The 22414-nt window shown below is 50.0% G+C and overlaps 1 protein-coding gene across 1 annotated transcript; it reads left to right on the forward strand.

Annotated features, from left to right (window-relative positions):
• Positions 1-162: 162 nt before the first annotated feature.
• On the forward strand, positions 163-21431 carry DEAF1 (DEAF1 transcription factor). Its single transcript, XM_054390562.1, has 12 exons — positions 163-427; positions 1468-1565; positions 2463-2592; positions 3450-3596; positions 4548-4687; positions 5510-5575; positions 6334-6460; positions 8555-8683; positions 9239-9367; positions 12360-12610; positions 20369-20458; positions 21327-21431. The coding sequence occupies exons 1-12, from the start codon at positions 163-165 to the stop codon at positions 21429-21431; spliced, it is 1677 nt and encodes a 558-aa protein (XP_054246537.1).
• The last annotated feature ends 983 nt before the right edge of the window (positions 21432-22414 follow it).

Raw genomic sequence — 22414 nt, forward strand, 5'->3', positions numbered from 1 at the left:
CTCAAGTGACCTCGGAGGACCGACCCCCCCCCGTCCCCCCCGCCAACCTCGCAGCCCCCTCCCGCCCCAGGGACCCTTCCCAGCGGCGTCCACGGAAGGCAGCGGCGGGTGCTGGGGCCCGCTAGGGCCAGTCGGCTCCCCCGCCGCCGCTGGCCGCCTCGGATGGAGGACGCCGAGTCGGCGGCGAAGCAGCTGGGCTTAGCGGAAGCGGCGGCAGTGGCGGCAGCGGCGGCAGCTGCGGCGGCCGGGGAGGAACCCGAACAACAGCAGCAGCCGCAGCAAGCCGCGGCCTCGAAGGCGGAGCCCGAAGAGGAGGAGGAGGAGCAGGCGGCGGCGCAGGTGACGGTGATGGCGGCAGATGCCGAACACATGGAGATGGGAGCAGAGCCCCTGCCTAACGCCGATGAGGCCGCAACCGCCTTCGCAGGTCAGGGCGGGCGGAACGCGCATGCGCCGCTGCCCTCAGCGCCGTCGCCTGAGCACCGGGGGCTCCAGCGCCATCCAGCCGTGAGGGACGGGGGCCCCTCGGCTCTCACAACCGCTCCGGTGCTCCGGGCTGGAGCCGGCAGTCCCCGCCACACACCTCGGGGCCCGCTCGGTGTACAAGTGGAGTCATTCCCCTCAGGGTGCAGTGACTCCCAGCTGGGCTGGAGTCGCCTTCCCTCCCTGAGAAAATCACACCCGGCTCCCTTTCACACTACACAACCTCACGTAAAATGAGCCAGAGCTGCCGCTGTGCATCTCAAGTTAACCTGACCCTGTGTCCCGTCAGCAATGTGCCCTGAAACACGCAGAGTTTTGAAGGCAAGCTGATAGCAGAGTCCTTCCTACCTAGATCCATATCTCCCTATGAGCTTCAGTGGTGGTTTTTCACTCAGCCCTTCAGTACCTCACCAGGTACTGAAACCTCCCTGGTTAGAAGGTTGGACTTGACGATTTTAGTTGGGCTTGATGATTTTAGAGGTCTTTCCCAACCTTAATGATTCTCTGTAACTGAAGCAAGCGTGTAGCTAGTGACACCTCATAAATTAATATATGGCAGAGGGAGAGCCAGACATTCTCCTGATGTTTTCCAGTCAGCTCTCTTGTAATAAAATGAATCACACTTTGGTTTTTTTTTTTGGTGGGAAGGGACCTTTAAAGGTCATTTAGTCTGACCCCTTTGCAGTGAGAAGACACATCTGTAACTAGACTTAACAATAATTATTCTTCCCTTAGTTTCTCACATGCTGATAACTCCTGCTGTGGTCTCAAGGAAGTTAAAGCATGTTCAGCCCAAAGCTTGACACAAATTAGAATGACTCTGTTTATTACAACTTAAAGGTGCCCTGAAAAAGAAGGTTAATTGTGAATAGGAAGGAAGAAGAAAATGCAGTTTGTTTTTTGTTTTTTTTTTTTTTTTTTGCAGTTTTATCAGGCTCTCTGGGTGCAGAAGAACACTGACTTTGTGTCTGGTTTACATTTCAGAAGTCACCACAGTGACAGTAGCCAACGTTGGTGCCTCCGCAGACAATGTTTTCACTACATCTGTGGCAAATGCAGCTTCAATTTCAGGCCATGTGCTGGTAAGTCCTTTCAGCTGAGGCCCTAGCAAAGTCCCAAGTACCTTTTTTAGTGGGAATGAAGAGCTTGCTTTGTGTTTGAGCTGTAGGAAGGTCAAAGATGAGTTTAGGACTGTATGAAACATTTTCTGAAGCTCCAAATAGCTAAGAGGAAGATGATGTCACAGTCCTCTGGCATCAGGTATGGATCTTAGATTTTTTTTTTCTTGTTCTAGAGAATTCTTGACAGGCTGAGAGAGTTGGGGTTGTTCAGCCTGGAGAAGAGAAAGCTCCAGGGAGGCGTTTCAGTATGTGAAGGGGCTCTACAAGAAAGCTGGGGAGGGATTGTTTAGAAGGCCTTGTAGCAGTAGGACAAGGGGCAATGGTTTGAAACTCAGGAAGGGTTGATTTAGATTGGACATTAGGAAGTTTTTTTACTATGAGGGTGGTGAAGACTGGAAAAGGTTGCCCAGGGAGGTGGTGGAGGACCCATCCATGGAGACATTCAAAGTCAGGCTTGATGGGACTCTGATGGGACATGATCTAGTCAGATATCCCTGCTTACTGCAGGGGAGCTGGACTGCATGACCTTTGAAGGCCCCTTCTATCCCAGTGCATTCTGTGCTTCTGTTCTATTGCAGTATACAGGCTCTAAGCCACAAATTCACTAGCTGGGGGACATCACTTTCTTCTTTATCACGTGGAGAGGCTTCTTTTTACCTTTCCATCCTCACAAACTCATTCTGTAATGGAACTGATGACCTGCAACACCTAACTGTGGCATTTGGTTGGCTGAAACCTCCAAAACTGACCTAGTAACTGCTGTACTGATGGGAGTTTGAGGGTGCCTTGTGAAGATTTGGGGGGATGCTAAAATAACACTGATGCTTGATTAATTTCAGCTCTTTATTCCTTCTCTAGTCTGGGAGAACAGCCCTCCAAATTGGGGACAGCTTGAACACTGAGAAAGCCACTCTCATAGTGGTTCACACAGATGGCAGCATTGTGGAAACCACAGGGTTGAAGGGGCCATCAGCACCTCTCACACCAGGTATAAGGCAATGTGTTCTTGAAGCATCATCCTGCTGGAGAGGTTGCTTTTTCTCCACATTAACTGTTTCTAGGATTAAAAACCGTTTTCTGTGCATAAATTGATGCAGGTGCCATGTAAGGATTATTTGTCCCCATTTTATTGTGTTTCTTGGGAGTAGAAGAATACTTACTTGCTTGGTTGGTTGGTTGGGGTTTTTTTTCTGTCAGAAATACATTTAATTTTCTTATTCTTTGCCCTAATCCTTGCAAAATAAGCCTCTTGAAAGGCTCTGTTGCTGGGCTGTCCCTTAACCTTTCTACACCCATCCCACCCCCAAAAGCAGATTTTAATACTGCTAATAAAAATAGGATTCTCCTACCTCTGCATCTGGGTTCATTTTAAAGGGTCCTTGAATAGAATTTTCTCTCCATTCCTGCCAGTTGCTGATATTTAGAGTCACAAGAGCTGATGTCTTTCTTTATTGCTAAGGTTTTGTTCACAGCTGCTTGGCCCTTTCTCCCCACACGGTGGCAAACCTTCAGCAGCCTCAAAACACCTTCCAGGATCATCCTCTGGGAAGGAGAAGGACCAACCAGCTGCAGATTACAACCTCAGCATTTCATGAGCTGTTAAGAGTCTTCCCTAAGATGCACTTTGTTTTATTTTCAGTCATTTGGAGAACATTCCAGCTGCCTTTTTTTTGTGGTGTACCACAGAACTTGGTGCTGTGGGGAGGTGTGAGCTGCTCCAGTTCACTGCTTGATGTGGTTGCCTGAGCTGAGCATGTCAAGGTGCAGCCAGGTGCTTTTTGATTGCTATAACATTTATTTTCTCTTTGTTTTGTTTTGTTGTGTTTGTTTTTTTTTTTTCCAAAGGACCACAGTCTCCTCCTGCCCCTTTAGCATCTGTCCAAGGGAAGACTGGAACCAAGTACAACTGGGACCCATCTGTGTATGAGAATGAGCTCCCAGTGAGGTGCAGGAACATCAGTGGCATTCTCTATAAGAACAGACTTGGCTCAGGTAAGAGCAACCTTCTTAGAACCCTAGAACTGTTTTGCTTGGAAAAGACTTACTATGATCATTGGGTCTAAGCATTCTCTAACTCTACCAAGTCTGGTGTTAAACCATGGCCCTCAGCACATCTCTGAGGGATGGGGACTCCACCACTACCCTGGGCAGCCCCAGCCAGGCTTGAACAACCCTCAAGGGCAAGAAGTTGTTCCTCTTGTCTGACCCAAACCTTCCTTGGGGCAACTTGAGATCATTTCCTCTTGTCCTATCACTTGTTCCTTGGGAGAAGAGTCTGACCCCCATCTGGCTCCAGCCTCCTTGCAGGGAGTTGCAGAGAGCCAGAAGGTCTCCCCTCAGCCTCCTTTTCTCCAGGCTGAACACCCCCAGCTCCCTCAGCTGCTCCTCACCAGCTGTGTTCTCCAGACCCTTCCCCACCTGTGTTGCCCTTCTCTGGACCCACTCCAACCCCTCAATGTCCTTGGAGTGAGGGGCCCAAAACAACCTAGGATTTGATGTGTGACCTCACCAGTGCCCAGTCCAGGGAGACAATCCTTGCCATGGTGCTGCTGGCCACACCATTGCTGATCCAAGTCAGGAAGCTGGTGGCCTTCTTGGCCACCTCACCACATGCTGGCTCATCTCCAGCCACTACAACCAGCCCCCCCAGGTCTTTCTCTGCTGGGCAGTTTCCAGCCACTCTGCCTCAACCTGAAGCCTTCATGGGGTGGTTGTGACTCAAGTGCAGGACCAGGCACTTGGCCTTGTTGAACCTCAACCCCTTGACCTCTGCCATTGATCCATGATGAATGGGCATGGTTACCTAGAGTAGTGAGACACAGCAGATGGGCATGTTTGCTGATGGCTCTTATGTCCCAGTTTCAGTCTTCAGTTCCATAAACAAGTGGGAGAAAATGATTCTCCAGCTTTCCTACCAATGTCTTCCTTCACTTGGCATTGCAGGGGGCCGGGGGAGGTGCATTAAGCAAGGGAACAACTGGTACAGCCCCACGGAGTTTGAGGCGATGGCAGGACGAGCCAGCAGCAAGGACTGGAAGAGGAGCATCCGCTATGCTGGGAGGCCTCTGCAGTGCCTTATCCATGTAAGGCTGAGTTTGCTTTCTCCTCTTCTGCTGCTGGAAGGGGCAGGTGGAGTCAGGGCAGAGTCTGCCCCCTGCTGCAGCCCAAGCTGGGGTGTGATGGCAGCTCGGCGGCAGAGTTGTGATTTGGTTGAGAACTGCTGATGTGAGAGGAGTTTTTCTGGGTGTGTTTTCAAACAGCACAAGCTTGTGCTTGAGGAGGGGTTCCAGCTTGAGCAGGATGGAGTCCACCTACAACCTCCCTGGGCAACCTGTTCCAGTGGCTCACCACCCTCACTGTAAAAAAATTGTCCCTAAACTCCAGTCTAAATCTCTCCTCTTCCAGCTCAAAGCCATCACCACCAAGCCCTTCTAAAAGGCCCATCCCCAGCTCCCCTGTAGCCCCCTTCAGGTACTGGAAGGCTGTTCTAAGCTCTTCTTGGAACCTTCTCCAGGCTTAACAACCCCAACTGTCTCAGGCTGTCTCCATAGAGAGCTCCAGCTCTCTAATCATCAAGTGCTATACTTCCTGCTGTCTCCAGGAGTCTTGTGGAGAATTTGGCATTGCCATTAGGCTTAAAGATTGGCTTCTGCTCGTGCAGAAACTTCATAAAATCTCAAATTCACAATTTTAATTTGAAAATGGATTGGTCTTCCTTCACTCTCATCCCAACCACTCACTCCATCCCCATAATGCAGGGGAGCAGCCTCTCTGCTACCACACAGGGCTAACCCTAGGAAGGAGTTGGTAGGTTTCTGGAAGCTGTCTGGATCTTCTAGCAGAATTCACTCATGCTCTTGGTGGTTTGGGTGACTCTAATGCTGACTATGATCTTTTCATTGCAGGATGGGATTTTAAACCCTCATGCTGCCTCTTGCACTTGTGCTGCCTGCTGTGATGACATGACTCTGGTGAGCTGCAGGTTTTACACCCATTAGTTTCAAATTTCATCAGTCAAGCTGCCATGTGTGAGCAGGTCATGAGCACCCTAGAAGTGCTCATGAGTATTGGGGTTGCTTTGTCCATGCTTCATAAAGAAAGGAGGGGTTTTATTGGCTCAAATGCCACAATTTTTTTGAGCTGGAAAAAATGGTTTTTGTAAGAAATTGATATAGGACTCAAAGTTGGATCTGTATTTTCACATTAAACTGCTTGGGTTGGTTGGTAGGTGGGTGGTGGATTGATTGGTTGGTTGGTTTCAGGTTTGGTTTGTTGTTTGTTTGCTTCCAAAACAAGGTTAAAGTCTTGAAAGCAGAAGCCTTCAGTGTTACTTGGTGTTTTGCATTTCTTTTCTGCTATGAACTGGATGATTTGCTTGTTTCCTAGACCTCAAACTTTCCCTTCCCCTGCCCCTCCTTCCCCTGCCATCATCTTCCCAGTTCTGCTCCTCACACAACAGTGGGAAGATGCTGAATTTGTGCCTCTTCAGCAGGAGGGAGCTGAACATAACTTTTTTCCCTCCACCAGAGTTCTTTTACTTTGGAGAACTCCAAGTTTCTTGGTCAGTTGTTGCAAACCACACATCTTCCATGGGTAGGACACATGCTGCATGACCTTAGCTGTGTCTGCAAAGGTGAGAGCAAACCCAAAGTCCCCAGAGAGATTCCTCAGCTAATGCCTTTTCCTCTTTTTCTCTTTTTCTTCTCTCTTTTTGGTGTGTTTTGCTTAGAGTGGCCCTGTCCGACTCTTTGTGCCCTATAAAAGGAGGAAAAAAGATAATGAGATGCCTGCAACTCCAGTGAAGAAGGATTGCCCCAAAAACATCACTCTGCTTCCTGCCACAGCTGCTACTACATGTAGGTTCTTTTCTCCTGGTCAAAATTGCTTCCTTTTTTGGATGAAGAATTGCCACACTAGCTATTTTAGGTCTGTCAGGTGGCCCTTGGAACTGGGCAGCTGAGAAAAATGTCTTGTTTCTTGCCACTTCCTTTTCCCTGGGTGGTTTTACTGACTCAGGGTCTTGAGCTAATGTCACTTCCTATTGTGTAGAAACTAGCCTGCAGGTTGAGTAGGAAGAAGTGCAGCTCTAGAGCTCCAGGAGGCTTGGTTTTGAGCACCTCAACATCCTTTTGCAGTCAGCAGGAGGTTTCCTATTGTGTTCTGAGAGGTCTGAGAGAGTCATATTTTTCCCCCTCTAGCTGCTTTCTCAGCCTGGCAGTGGCAGGGAGTTGTGAAATCCTTGATCTCTACTGGGTTTCAGGTGGGTTCTTCACAAATGACAATTGAGACATTTCCTCCTGTTGATATGAGGTTGAGGGGAAGGCTGGCCCTTCACTGCCCTGCCAGAAACCCCCACCCTGAGCTCAGCTTTTGTCCTCCAGAAGCTAGTGGGTGGGGGCTGTGAAGTAAGATTTCTGCTGTTTCTTCTTGAAATACCTAGAGGAGTAGCTCTGAGCAGCTGAAATGAAATCCATAGCCTGAAAGTTGTTAATGAAGCAGGCAGAAGGTGATGCTTTCATCTCCACATTCCTCTCGAGCACTCAGCTTTGTTACTTACTGGTTTTGATCATCAAGCCATCTGTGTGAGGAGAGAAATTCATTTGCAAGCTCATCCAGCTCACACATTCCCTGTCAGGTTCATGTTTCCCACTGCTCTCATCTGGATGGTAACATTAGGCAGTGGATTTGAGGAGGAAGCAACAGAGAGCCAAAACAGAGCAGCTAAAATTAGGATCAGATGATCAGCAAGAGCAGGAAGAGAAGACACAAGGATTCTGTAGACTTTGGGTTGTTGGGGTTTTTTTTAATCCCCCAAATAGGTTTAATTTGTTTTGGTGTTGGTTTGTTACTGGAGGGTGCTGTGAAGTTGCTCGTGCTGGCACTGGGAGAGAGGAGATCTCCTTGATTTGGTGGCAGCCACATATTTCACCAGGCAGGAATCTGCAGCCACGGTGTCTTAAAACTGAATTATTGTGTGTGTCAAAACTCCTTCTGGCTGAGCAGGGTGCCACAGAATCATCTCTTTGCCAGCTAACAGTGCCAGGTTAATTAACCCCTTTTTCAAAAGGGTTTTTAACACTTTGGAGCCACTCAGGTATATCCATCCAAAAGGATTTTGTGATGTGTTCCTTGGATATGACATCACTCTCTGTAGGCTAGAACTGCCCAGCTAACCAAACTGTCCTACAACTAGTTGTAAAGTCAAGGGGCTTTATGTTGATGTAAGTAGTAAGATCCACTTATGCTAAAGTAATAAATCAGGATCAGCCAGCAGCTGATGGGTTTTGTGACCCTGCTGAATCTTTCTAGTAGGTGTTAATGTTTTTTCTCAAATAATAATTGGAAAGGTGGAGATTTGGGAGGCAGCATGAACACTCTGGCCTTGTACTGCCAGAGAACAGAGAGCAGGAGGCCAGCAGTGCCTTCTGGAGCCAAGTGGGGCTTTTATCTCCATTTCCAGTTGTATGGTCATAAGTGAGATCCAGACCTGGGTCATCACAGCCTGGTTGATCATAGAATGATTTTGGGTTGGAAGGGACCTTAAAAATCATCTGGTTCCAACCCCCCTGCTGTGTTCCAACCCCCTTCCCACCCTCCCAGGTTACTCAAGGCCTCACCCATCTTGGCCTTGAATACTTCCAGGGAGGGAGCATCCACAGCCTCCCTGGGCAACCTGTTCCAGTGTCTCACCACCCTCACTGTCAAGAATTTCTTCCTAATCTCCAGTCTCAGAGTCCCCTCTTCCAGCTCAAAGCCATCTCCCCTCCTGCTATCACTGCAAGCCCTTATAAAAAGTCCCTCACCAGCTTTCTTGCAGGTGCTGGAATCTGTAGGTAGTGAAATCTGTGAGCCCTCTGGCTTTGGACTATCCAGAGCAGAGGTATCAGCAGCTAAACAGCCAAAGCCTCCATGCTGAGCATTAATTCTGAAAATCCTTCTAACATTTGCAGTCACTGTGACTCCTTCTGGACAGATCACTACCTCTGGTGCTCTGACCTTCGACCGCACGTCCACAGTGGAAGCCACAGCAATTATCTCGGAGAGCCCATCCCAGGGGGATGTCTTCACAGGAGCCACTGGTAAGAGTTCAGGTGCTTGTCTGCCAGACAGCCCTGGGAGGGAGGGGAAAAAGAGTTTGGACACCCATTGTTATAGGAAGAAGCATTCTGAGTGCTGCAGGAAGGATTTTATTTCTCAGGAGCTTGCAGAGGGACTGTCTGTAACCTGCTGTCCTGCCTTTGAGATGATTTCAGCAGCTTGAAATGCCAGTTGCACAGGAGTTAGAAGCTTTGTCCACATGTTGCAGCTGCTGAAGTCCACCTCTGCTGATGTCCACCTCTGCTGATTTCTAGGGCTTTATGCTCATCTCTGGCAATTTTTTCACTCTTCCTTTGTCCTAAAATAATAGCTGTGAGCTCTGCTGAGGGATCTGTCCTGCTCTGAGAGCCATGTGTGGTTATGGTGAGAGTCATCTGTGTGATGACTGTAAATCTTTCAGTGTGGGCTAGAGGCCAGCAGTGACATTTGCCTTTCAGATTTGTAGAAAATGTTAAAGATGTGGGTGGAAGAAGCCTGGGCAGTGCCTGCCAGCCCTGTCAGCCATGACTGATGATGCTGTTGTTGTTGTTCTGCAGTTCAGGACACCAATGTCCAGCAGCCTTGCCGGGTCAGTCACCCAGAGCCTCACTACCCCAGCTACCAGGAGAACTGCCAGATCTCACCTTTTCCTGAGGCTGCTCTCCCAACAGCTCATCCCAAAATTGGTATGTTGGATGTCCATCATGAGACATGGTTAGCAGTGCTTCAATTTACTCTCTACTCTTTCTCAGCAAGGGGAACAAGACAGAGGCAGAAAACCTCTGTTGGTAGTTATGGTTTAGACAAACGGATTTTCCACTCTGTGAGAAGCTTTTCACTCCCTTGTTGAGATCTTTGATTTGTTGGGTGCTACCAGAGGAGGCTGTTGTGATCCTGCTCCTTAAATCATCTCACAGTTTCCTGCCCTTCCAAAATAGGGAAAAGAGAAAGAGAGGAGAAGGAGGGAGAGAAAGTGGAAGAGCAAGAGAGGAGAAGGAGGGAGAGAAAGTGGAAGAGCAAGAGAGGAAGAGAGGGAGGGAAGGAGGGAGGAAGGAAGGAAGAGACAGAAAGAAAGGAAGAGATGGAAAGAAAGGAAGAGGAAGAGTGGGCAGAAATTGTTCTTCATGTCCAAACTAAACCTCCCCTGGGGCAACTTGAGGCTGTTTCCTCTTGTTCTATCATTTGTTCCTTGGGAGAAGACACTGACCCCCATCTGGCTCCAAACTCCTTTCAGGGAGATGCAGAGAACCTTTTGTCCAGGCTGAACAACCCCAGGTGCCTCAGCTGCTCCTCACCAGCCCTGTTCTCCAGACCTTTCCCCAGCTTTATTGCCCTTCTCTGGAGCTGCTAGAGCCCCTCAGTGTCCTTCTTGCAGTGAGAAAAGGTGATGTAAACATGATGCAAACACTTCTCTTTCCTCCTGCAGTTTGCTCTTTCCAAAGCCTGTGTTCTCCCCACCATGCAACCTTCTATTTCCTTCCTCGGAGCAGGGCAGTGCATTCCTGCTCTGCCTAGAATTAAATCTTGTAGGTCTAAATCTTAGTCAGATCTTGATGTTACTAATTAAAGGCTGGTTGGGTTTTTTTTTTTTTCTCTGGACTGATGGACCTCTGCCAAAATGAGGAAGCAATTCCTCTTATCAATTCTTCCTTATCAAACACTGCCGTTGGGGTAAATATTGTGCAGCAGGGGGAAAAGCTCTTCTGCAAACAGCTCCTGAGGAAAAGACCAGGGTTATCTCTTACTCATATCTAAGTGCAAATAGTTCTACACCAGTCATGTGCAAATTGATGGAAATTAAGGTTTTAATTAAGGGCTGTTGAGCATGAAATGTCCGTTTACCCCTGGGGGAGCTGACAGTGCTGTCAGGAGGGTCACACATCCAACACACCCTGACCTGCAGCACCGTGGGGTTGGGACTTGTTCTCCTTTTCCAGGTCTCTGCTGGATTCTTTCAGCTTTTGCTGCTTGTATGGAAAACTACCAGGTATGACCTGAAAAAAAGTGTTAATACCCTTAATCGCAGTTTGAGGAGGTAATCAGTGTTCAGAGCAGTCTTGTGAGAAGTCCTGTTTGTCTGCAGATGTTTTACAAGTTTCTTTCTTGAAAAGTCTCCAACACAGTTAATGTAAAGTGAGTATCAGGAGATGGTCAGGTTTAAACTTCATAGAACCACAGAATTGTTTGGGTTGGAAAAGACCTCTAAGGTCATCGAGTCCAGCCCTCAACCCAGCACCACCATAGCATTAAACCATGTCCCCAAGTGCCATGTCTACACATTTCTTGAACACCAGCAGGGATGGTGACTCTTCCACCTCCCTGGGCAGCCTGTTCCAATGCCTAATCACTCTTTCAAGAAAGAAATTGTTCCACATATCCAACCTCAACCTCCCCTGGCACAATTTCAGGCTGTTTCCTCTCATTCTTATCCCTTTCAGGGAGCTGTAGAGAGCAGTGAGGTCTTCCCTCAGCCTGCTTGTTTCCAGGAAGAGTCCTCCATCAGAGCTGGGTGCATTCCCCCTCTCCTTTGGGATTAGGCAAGGAGAGCTTTCAGAATTTCCAGGATCTTTGAAATGATCCATATAGCTGTGAATCCCTTTTATTACCATTGTTGGTGTTCCTGTGTGGTGTGTGTACTTTTTACAGCCATAATTTTTTTTTTTTTTTATGGGGAGGATCCAGGTTGAAGGAGTCTGGAGAAATTTCAGTGTTGAGGGTTTTTTAGAGGGTTTTCCCAACAGGTGGTTTTGGAAAGTGATGTTTGTCCCACGTGGTAACCTTGAGGTGATGGTGACTGCCTTGGATTTATTGCAGTCTTGGGCCATGGGTGATGGTTAAGATCAGAATTCAGAGCAGTGTGGTGTGGATTGGTGCCTATTTTTGACAGCTTTGCAGACTGACAATTGCCACCAGTAGAGTGACATCAGCATAGTTCACCAAATCTCTTCTTACAACCTTGCTTTGGTGATAGTTAAGGGAACCATTAGATGGTGGAGGAGTTCCTGGGAATGCTGCCTTCACTGTGCCTCTCTGCAGCAGTTCTGAGCGGTGCTCATTCCATCCTGGAGTGAACAGCTGGGTCAGGAGTATGCATTCTTCTGTGCCCCTGTTAACATACTATTACTGATGGGCAGAGGTGAACTTCATGAAATTCAACCAGGGCAAGTTGAGAGTCCTGCACCTGAGGAGGAACAACCTCCTGCACCAGTACAGGTGAGGAGTGACCTGCTGGAGAGCAGCTCCACAGAGAAGGACCTGGCAGTGCTGTTGGATGAAGTTTCCCCTGAGCCAGCAATGTGCCCTTGTGGTCAAGAATGCCAGTGGTCTCCTGGGGCTCATGAAGAAGAGTGTGTGGAGGGAGGTTCTCTTCCCCCTCTGCTCTGCTCTGTTGAGGTTGCACTTGGAGTATTGTGTCCAGCTCTGGGCTCCCCAGTTCAGGAATGACAGGGAACTACTGGAGAGAGTCCAACAGTGCCTCTGTGGAGAGTGCCTCAAGGCTTGTTCTGCACAGACCAGTTCTGTGCCGTTGGGTTAGCCAAAATCTGGCCGGCCTGGATCCTGTTGTAAACAACCAAGCAACAACAAAACAAAGCCACCCCAGCACACACCAAACCCACAACATTATGGAGGTTAAACCCCCTAATTCTGCCTGTTTTCCTTTTCTTCCTTTCTCTGCAGTGCTAACCTCGCTGCCTGCCCTGGCAGTGCCCCCCACCACCCCCACCAAAACCACCTCCCCTTCGGTGGTGAGCAGGCTGGAGGTGACGGAGCAGCGCAGCTGGCTGTACCTGGAGGAGACTGTCAGCTCCTTGCTCACCACAGCCCAGCAGCTGAAGACTCTGATTGAGCAGGCCAAGCAGGCCAGCTCCTCCTTCCGTGAGGCCGCTGTCACACAAGCCAAAATCCAAGCTGATGTAGAGAGGAAAGAGGTAATGATGGCAGAGGAGGCGAGATGACTTGGCTAAGGGCTGTGTCGTGGCTGGGTGGTGGACAGAGTGGGGTTGGTTGTTACTGGCTGTAACTGTGGTGGCCTTTAGGAATTGTTTCTCAATGCCTCGAGGGGCAGCATTGCCAAGAGAAATCTTTCTGAGTTGCTGGTAGCATGAAGAAAGGCCAAGAGCGTTCTGGGATTCTAGGGCTGTGGGTAGCAGGCCACAAACTGTTGAGTGTTAGAGAATCCTGAGTTTGAGATGTGGGCACTGAACCCTGGTGTAGGAGGTATGGTGATCTTCAGGCCTGTGGTGACTGCTTCTTTCCATCAGCTGAGCTGGGCTGTCAAAGAGGCTTTTGATGGTCCAAAGAAGCAGAGAAAGAAAAGACCAGCAAGCTGTGGAGTTCCTGGGGAGACCAAGCAGCAGAATGGAGAGGTGTTCTGCTGAGCAGTGTGCAAGCAAAGCTGACCTCACATGAGGCCTGTAGTGAGGCTTTACAGGAATATTGGTGCCCAGTGGCCCTTTCTCCTCCATAAGGGCTGATCTGCAAGGACTGCCCTGTTCTCCCCTCTTCTTTCTAACTGACACCTGGTAGGGACCCTGGATTCTCCTTGGCCCCAGCTCCTGCATGCACCCCAATTCTGCCTCTGTGCCCTGCTGAGTGTTTTCCCCTTCTCTCCCAGACCCAGAGGTGCTGGTATGGACTTGAGGGAGAGAGCTGGGGGTCCATGTCCTGTGAATGGTCACTTTGGCTGGCCAGTGCCCTCCCCTCCTGCACTCCACTGCCTGCTGGTGCCATCAGAATTGTTGCTAACATCAGCTTTCCACTGACTCCATAGGCACAAGTGTGCAGCAAGAGAGAGACCTTGAAGAGATGTGTGTGGAAGACTTTGCTGAGAGCTGAGAACCCCTAGGGCAGTCCTTGCAGCAGTCCTTTGGTATTCTTTGCCACGTTGTCTCTGCTAAACTCTTCTGTATGCTGCATCCTTCATGTGTAGGTGTGTGACACATTGGAGTCTCCTACTTCTTCCCTGCCTCCTGCCTGGGCAGAGTGGGTGTTGGTGCTGCTGGCCTGCTTTAGGATGTCTGCTGCTGAAAGCTGTGTAGAGTGTGGGGCACCAAGGCTTTGGAAGCTTTGAAACAGTTTAGGGTTCAACATCTGACTCTGTTAACTCTGCTCTCTGCTGCTTTCTCACTTTGTGCTCTCTTCCTTTCTGCTTGTCCTTGCAATGCTTCCTGGAATGGTTGAGTCCATGCCCTCTGATCCAAACCCCATCTTGGTGTACTTCTAGTTTCTTCTTGACCTGGAAGGGGGAGTTAAAATCCCTCCTCTGTGTTGATTAAAGCACTGACTTTACCAGGCAAGGGTGTTTGTTTCAAGGGGCAGCCCTTTCCCAGTAGCTCTTGACTCCCAGTTACACCTGGTGTGTCTCACCATCCCCCTTGGGAACCTCAAGAGTTCTGTGTTCTGATCCAATGCTTGCCATGGCACAAGTGTGGCAACTTGCTGCTGTGTGGCAGCTTCTGGATCCAACAGGGTGATGATGCAGGTAGCTTTCACTACATTTCTTCCAGTGAATTCTATTTCTGGAAGAAACTCTGAGGGTTTGGCCACAGGTGTTGGGGACAGTTACAATAGATACCAAGGACCAGGCTGTCTGCTTTTGCCATGGTCAGAGGAGCTTTTCTGATTCCATTCTCTGATTTGTGTTGCAAGTCTCTTTCCCACCCCGGGTGTGTTTGTGGTCACACTGGTGTTTTTGAGAGTTTCTGAAAGGCAGAAAGAGAGGCATCTTCACCCTTCAGTGGGGATTGCTTTTTGCTGGACCAGTGGTGCCCCTCAGGGGTCTGTACTGGGACCAGTGATGTTCAGTATCTTCATCAATGATACAGTGAGATTGAGTGCACTCTCAGCAAGTTTGCAGGTGATACCAAGGTGAGGGCTGTGGCTGATAAGACTAGAGGACAGGATGCCATCCAGAGGGACCTAGGCAGGATGAAGAACTGGGCTCAGGAGAACCTCACGAGGTTCAATAAGGCAAAATACAAGGTCCTGCACTTGGGTCAGGGCATTTCAGCCTGACATCAACCCAGGCTGTGGGATGATTGAGAGCAGCCCTGCAGAGAAGGACCTGGGGGTGCAGGTGGGTGAGAAGCTGGACAGGAGCCAGCAATGGGCACTTGCTGCCCAGAAGGCCAATGGCAGCCTGGGCTGCATCCAAAGCAGCATGGCCAGAGATGGAGAGAGGAGATCCTGCTCCTCTGCTCTGCTGTGTCCAGCTCTGGGGCCCCAGCACAAGGACATGGACCTGCTGGAGAGGGTCCAGAGCAGGCCATGAGGATGATCAGAGGGCTGGAGCAGCTCTCCTATGGGGACAGGCTGGGAGAGTTGGGGCTGTTCAGCCTGGAGAAGGCTCCAGGGAGACCTTAGAGCAGCCTTTCCATATCTGAAGGGGACCTGCAGGAAGGCTGGGAAGGGACTGTTTACTGTGGAGATAGGATGAGCCTGCAGCTTGCAGAGTTCCTGTGCAGTGTCCCTGGGTAGTTAGACATCAAGGACTGGGTCATTGTAGCAGAGCCATGGAGCAAAGGCTGTGCAGCAGATTAAATTATAACAGAGCTGTGGACTCAGCTCTTCCTGGAAGGGTGACTTAATACATAGAGGGATTAAAGAAATCCCTTGGGAGCAGGCTGGTTCCCAAGTGGACAGACAAAATTTAGTGCTGTGGCTGTGAATAATTCACCTCTTTAGTTTTCACTGAGGTGTGGAGCTGCTCACCCAGCTGAGTCTCCCAGCTCTTGGGGAGGTTGAGTTCAAACACTTCTGACCTTGTATCCCTATCAATATTCCTGCCCATATCCCTCTTCTAACCCTATAGAAGAAAGAGGTGGCCTCTGCTCTCTGACAAAAGGGGAGGACAGAGCTCTGGGGACAGCACTGCTTTCTCCTGCCCCTCAGAGGGGTCTGAGGTGGCCCCAGGTTTAAGCAGAGTAGAGAAGCAGAGCACCAAACATGTAGAAAGTTCTTTACCAGGAGAGTGGTGAAATCCTGGAACAGGTTACCCAGAGATGTTGGGGCCCCATCCCTGGAGACATTCAAGGTTGAACTTGCTGGGGCCCTGAGCATCCTGCTGTAGTTGGAGATGTCCCTGCTGACTGCAGGGAGGTTGGACAAGATGACCTCTGAGGGTCCCTTCCAACCTGATGCATTCTGTGTGTGTGTGGTTCTTGTGTGCTGCTTTGGTTTCACTCTTCCTAGAAAGCAGTAAATTGAGCATTAAGAATTTTTAATCACAGGTTACATCCCTTGTTGTATGTTGCAAATCACTCCCTGCGTTGTGTTTATTGTTATTTAATGAGCTTTGGAGTTCATTAACCACTCCAAAGGAGCCAGCCTGCTCCCAGCTAGCAGCAGGTTGGTTGACCTGGTTGGTTTGGGTTTGGAAATTGTTTGAAAGACCTTGAAATACCAGACCTAGAAATAGCAGGAGCTGTGCTCTGTACTGAGTGTTCAGACCTCTAGGCTATATCTGGATGTTGGGTTTCCTGCATGTTTTGATGTAGGGAAAAATATTTAGGAGGGGAGTGAGCAGGGCACCAAAGGCTCAGTGTCTCTCAAAGAGATATTTTGGACTTCTGGCCCTGAAGAAGTGGATTAAAAACAGGGCTGGGTGCTGGGAGTGTAATTTTTTTGAGTGTGCATTAAGCCATCACTTATATCAGATAAACTTGAAGAGGGGGAGAATACATGAGCTCACCAAACTCTGTGCCAGAAGATAATAAAGGCCTTCAGGCAATATGTTAAACTGATTTTCTGGAGAAAGGTAAAAGGATCAGTGCCAAAATGGGACAAGGGCTTTTCATTGCAGCAGCCCCCTGGGTACTGCAGTGATGCTTGCAGAGCCCAGACCCTCAAAAAACAGGGTGGGAGATTAAATCAGCTGACAGCTGGGCCATCTGAATTCTTTTTTAGAGAGATTAAATCAATTCAGGGCTAAGAGAGTATGAAATTAACCTAAAAAGGGTCAGGCATTTAAGAAATGTAGCTCCATTATGCAATAATGGCCTGAGGACTCCAAAGTGGCAGGGAAACCAGTGAAGAACTGGAGGTTATTGAGTTTTTTGAAGAAGTCTGGATGGATGTATCTGGGCTGGATCCTCTTTCTTCTCACACCTTGAATCTTGGGTTCAGTTTTGGGCCTCTCACTTCAAGCAGGGCATTGAGGAACTGGAGCAGCTCCAGAGAAGGGCAATGCAGTTGGGGAAGGGTCTGGAGAACAGCGCTGGTGAGGAGCAGCTGAGGGAGCTGGGGGTGTTGAGCCTGGAGAAAAGGAGGCTGAGGGGAGACCTTCTGGCTCTCTGCAACTCCCTGCAAGGAGATTGGAGTGAGGTAGGGATTGGTCTTGGTTGGAAAAGACCTCTAAGATCATCCAGTCCAACCTTCAGCCAGCACCACCACAGCCACTGAACCATGTCCCTGAGTGCCATGGCCACACATTTCTTGAACACCTCCTCCAGGGATGGGGACTCCACCACCTCCCTGGGCAGCCTGTTCCACTGCCTCACCATTCTTGAAGCAAAGAAATTGTTCCTCATGTCCAACTTTAACCTCCCCTGGCACAATTTCAGGCTATTTCCTCTTGTTTTATCACCTGATACCAGGGAGGAGAGCCCAACCCCCACCTGACTCCAGCCTCCCTTTCAGGTAGCTGTAGAGAGCCAGAAGGTCTCCCCTCAGCCTCCTTTTCTCCAGACTAAACAACCCCAGTTCCCTCAGCTGCTCATCACAGGACTTATTCTCCAGGCCCTTCAGCAGCTTTGTTGCCCTTCTGTGATGCTCTAATTCCCAAGAACTCATGGCTTGGACTCACTTTTGGGTCTCAAAATAAGCCTTTGGAGTTTTCCAAGCAGGATGCTTTGCCTGCACAGTACTGGGAACACTGGGGTGCTGTGCCCATGCCCTGTCTTGCTCATTAGCCTGGTCTTGCCTTTCTGTCCAATAACAGCAGAACTCACAGTCCTTCAGTCCACAGCAGGAGGTTTCCCTCTCCCCTCCATCTCTCATTTGAATGGAATTTGTCATGGGTTTGGGAGTGGGTTGAGGGTTGGGATTTCACAGGGGGGTAAGCACGGCGACATCAGCCCAGACACCTGTCAATTAAGCCTTTAATCTCCTTAGATCTTGGCTTGTACTCACCCCTGGCTCAGCCTGCTTCACCTGAAGGTGGGGCCTGGGCTTCTTTTGGACCTTTTAACTGTTCCCAGTAAGTAAAATCAGGGGTAGCACATCAATCAGGATCGGGTTTGAAGGTCTTTGCTTTAGAACTCCTGTCTCTCAGGCCACTCATGGCACAGCAGCAGCAGGAGCAGCACCTGGCTGGAGCTGAACTGGTTTGAAGTGGATCTAAAGTGGACTTTAGAAGTCCTCTCCAGAGAAATGCTTCATTCAAACACCACTTGAGAGCCCTCCTATGCTTCTGTTAAAAGGAGGAATAGTGGTTGTGGTTGATGCTGTTTCTAAAGTCTTGGGGGGGGTTAATTTTGCCTGGTTTTTACCCTAATCCATTCTGTGGGCCTGTGCCATCCCTCCAGACTCTTCTGTCTGCTACTGGCTCAGGATCACTGGACTCAAACCAAACTTTGGCCCAAGGAAATGGCACTTGGCCCTGTTACCATGGCTTTTTCCTCATGTTCCCTTCCCTAACTTCTTATGTTCTCATGTGGGGGATGCAGATCCCTTGGGGCAACTCAGCCACCAGTTTGAAGGAGTGGGAGAGGGATTTGAGTGAATGCTGCACATAGTTGGCAGTTGGTCACCTCAGACCATTTTCTCACAGAGTCCTTCATCTGTCTCCACCTAAGGGCATAGTGTCCCTCTCCTCTAAGGGCAGAGGTAGCTTCCTCTTCAGCTGCAGCTTTGGTCTTGCCAGAAAGCAGGGACCCTTTCTGTCAGGACCCTCCCCTGAGAGCACCTTTTCCAAGGCCTTGTGTCACTCCCTGGCTGCAGGATGACAAGCCTGGTGTGTATTTCCTTGCAGCAATATCAGAACCAGTTATTTCAACCCACAGAAGATGTGGATGGGAAAACAGAAATCATCATCAAGGTAAGCTGGGGATGTCTCATGTTTATGGAATCCCATCACAGAGCATAGAATGGTTTGGATTGGAAGGGCCCTTGAAGATCATCTAGGTCCTGCCTTCCCACCACGGGCAGGGTTGCTCAAGGCCTCATCCAAGCTTGAACACCTTCAGGGAGGGGGTATCTACAACCTCCCTGGGCAACCTGTTCCAGGGATTTACCATCCTCACTGTCAAGAATTTCTTCCTAATCTCGAGTCTAAATCTGCCCTCTTCCAGTTCAAACCTTGTCCTATCACTGCAAGCCCTTGTCAAAAGATGGCTGGATCTAGATGCTCTATAAAGTCCCTCCTAACCCAAACCACTCTATGACCTTACAGCTTCTGTGCTTTTCCAGCTCTGTAGTCTTTCCAGGATCTCCAGGGACACCACACACTCTTTTCAATACCTTTCAATCCCATCCAGGTTCTGACCATCCTCCATCCTTTGGGACAAACTTTGCAAACGCCAAAGAGCAGCTTTAAGCTCCTTGTTTGTGGCCTGAGCCCCCCCTGTACACCAGCACTACAAACACAGCCCAGTCAGCAGCTGTGGGCACCTTGGTGAGGTGTGAGCAGAGGGTGTGATGAGCTGAGTGTTAATCTGTGAGGTCTGGAGAAGCAGCTGGTGGAGCTCCAGACACTTTCACAGGGAGAAACTCTTCCTGTCAGGGAGCTGACATGTTAATGATCTGTCAGGAAATTAATGAGCTGGAAACAGGAGGCCCTGTGAAGTCCTTATTCTGGTGACAGTTCAGTGATGTTTCCACCTAAATACACAGGTTATATTAATTGGTGTCACTGATGTAAGAACAAAGTGGTAGGCACAAAAGCATCCTTTTGAAGCAGGTGTGGTTTCTCATCCATGTATCATATCTCATCTTACTTCTGGGTTTAAATTCTTGCTCCTGATACTGCCTCCTAATTTTTAGGATCATAGAATCACACAGTTGTTTGGTTGGAAGAGACCTTTAGCATCATGGAGTCCACCCCTTAACCCAGCACTGCCAGGGCACCACTAAACCATGGCCCTCAGAGCTTCATCTCCATAGCTTTGCAACCTCTCCAGGGATGGGGACTGCACCACTGCCCTGGGCAGCCTGGGTCAGGCTTTGACAACCCTCTGTGTCCAACCTAAACCTCCCCTGGGGCATCTTGAGGCCATTTCCTCTGGTTCTGTTGCTTGTTCCTTGGGAGAAGAGACCAACCCCCACCTGGCTCCAGCCTCCTTTCAGGGAGTTGCAGAGAGCCAGAAGTCTCCCCTTAGCCTCCTTTCTTCCAGGCTGAACAACCACAGCTCCCTCAGCTGCTCCTCACCCTTCCTGTTCTCCAGACCCTGCCCCAGCTTTGTCACCCTTCTCTGGACCTGCTCCAGCTCCTCAATGTCCTTCTTGGAGTGAGGGACACAAAACTGAGCCCAGGATTTGAAGTGTAGCCTCACCAGTGCACAGTCCAGGGGGCACATGATGAGCAGAGCAGGTCTCTGAAGGAACCTCTGGGCTCCTTTGGTTTGTGCTCATGTGTTGGTGATATGCTGGCAAAAGGAGCTTGACCACTGTTACCTCATCCTCTTACCTCCCTGGTGGTCCCCTTGTTGTTGTTCTGCCTGACGTGGTCCCTTTGCTGTCCCCTTTCACAGCAGTCCTGTGTCAACTGCGGCCGGGAGGCAACCAACGAGTGCACAGGATGCCACAAGGTCAACTACTGCTCCACCTTCTGCCAGAGGAAGGTACCAGCTTGTTTGTGAGTTTGGCAGATCCCATGGTCTGCAGGGGGCTGTGTGGCCCTGGAGGAGCTCTGCCTACTCCAGAGAGGAACAGCCAGAGCCCAAGCCTTGTAAGGGTCAGCAGCTCCAGCATCCCACCCCCCCCGCCCCGATCCTCCAGCCAGGCGGCAGTGACAGGGCAGGCCTGCGGGTCAGGGGCAGTGTGTGGATGGAAGGAAGGGGTGGGGAAGGTTCCAGGAGTGGCACACACCTCTCAAAGGTGACACCAGAAATGAGGCTGTTCCTTGGGAACGTGCAGTGACTGTCCTTCAGGAGAGGGTTTAAGTCAGGGTTCTGACTTTGGTTTAGTAGATTTTCCCTAGCACTGATGGCCTGGACTGGTTTTGAGGGTTGAGAATCCATCTTTCTGCTTAGTTTGGTTCCAGCTCTGATACTGACCCTGTGTGTGCTTCCTTTGCTGTCCATAGAAGAGAATCAGAGAATTGTTTGGGTTGGAAAAGCCCTCTGAGATCATCCAGTCCAGCCATCAACCCCACACCACCATGGCCACTAAGCCATGTCCCCAAGTGCTATGTCCACACATTTCTTGAATACCTCCAGGGATGGTGACTCCACCACCTCCTTGGGCAACCTGTTGTGGTTTGCCTCATCTGGCCATGCAGTTGAGATCTCCACCACGTCCTTGGACAACCTGTTGTGGTTAGCCTCATCTGGCCATGCAGTCGAGATCTCAAGCACAGCTGGGCTGCAGCAGGTGCTCCTCAAGCACAGCTTCTGCCGGGGCTCTCTGAGTGTTTTCAGGCCGCCTGCTTTCCAAGAGCCTTTTCTCCTCTCTTCACGACACCTCTGCCCCTCTTCTCTCCCCTGGCAGGACTGGAAGGACCACCAGCACATCTGTGGGCAGTCAGCCACGGTGACGGTGCAGGCGGAGGAGGTGCACGTCACGGGCGGCGTGATGGAGAAGGTGCCGGTCTGAGCGCTCCTCCCTCTGCCCGCTCCGCCCCGCTGCCGGCCGGCTCGGCAGCGCCGCCTCCGCCCTCTCGCCTCCCAGCCCAGGCTCTGCTCTCCAGCAGCAGCAGTGCTGAAAGACTTTTTGATACTGTCGCAGCACCGTCCTCCTCCTTAAGCCTCTTCCCAACCTCTGAATCACACAGACTGTGAAAGCCTCACCTGGAAGACTTGGAGCTGCCTGACTGCAGCCAAGCAGCTGGGAACGCACCTTGGCCTGAGGAAGCTCTGAGGTGTCCAGGCTGGCATCTCCACCATGTGGATAATGGTGATCTTCTCATCTCCCTCAAGATGGACCTCAGCAGGTGCTGCAGTGAGAGCTGCCAATGCTCCCTCCCCCTTCTGCCTCCCTACCTCTTGTTTGCTAAAAGAAACACACTTTGGTTGGGGTTATTTAATGGCCTTGAAAGGGTCACTACACGTTCTTGGTGTGCCACGGGAAGGACGTTTTGGTTTTCTCTCCTGTGTTCCCTCTGTACTGAGCAGTTTTGGAACATGGAGGTACTGAGCAGTTTTGGAACATGGAGGAGCTTCTGCACCTGAATAAAGAATGACACCTTGGTGAATAAAAGGGGATGAAAGCACCAGGGTGCCTGGCAGTGCTGCTGAATTCTATGGCAGCACTTTGGTGAGAGGTGTCACACAATCAGAGAATCACAGAACTGTTTGGGTTGGAAAAGCCCTCTAAGAGCAGCCAGTCCAACACCTCCCTGGCTATTAAACCACATCCCCAAGGGCCATGTCCATGTTTCTTGAACACCTCCAGGGATGGTGACTCCATCACCTCTCTGGCAGCCTGTTCGCGTGCTCTGTCACCCTTAAGTAAAAGAAGTTCCTCCTCATGCTTAGATGGAACTTCTGATGTTCAAGTTTGTGCCTGTCACCTCTTGTCCTGTGACTGGGCACCACTGAACAAAGCCTGGTCCCATCCTCCTGACACCCACCCTTGAA

Source organism: Indicator indicator, chromosome 21 (assembly GCF_027791375.1).
Source record: "Indicator indicator isolate 239-I01 chromosome 21, UM_Iind_1.1, whole genome shotgun sequence".
NCBI classification, from domain to species: Eukaryota; Metazoa; Chordata; class Aves; order Piciformes; family Indicatoridae; genus Indicator; species Indicator indicator.

Excerpts from the sequence above, each read along its gene's own strand:
- DEAF1 (XM_054390562.1), top strand. The coding sequence starts at position 163 with ATGGAGGACGCCGAGTCGGCGGCGAAGCAGCTGGGCTTAGCGGAAGCG. Across the intron at positions 1,566-2,462 it reads CAATTTCAGGCCATGTGCTG|TCTGGGAGAACAGCCCTCCA; the intron begins GTAAGTCCTTTC and ends TTCCTTCTCTAG. Across the intron at positions 4,688-5,509 it reads CTCTGCAGTGCCTTATCCAT|GATGGGATTTTAAACCCTCA; the intron begins GTAAGGCTGAGT and ends TTTTCATTGCAG.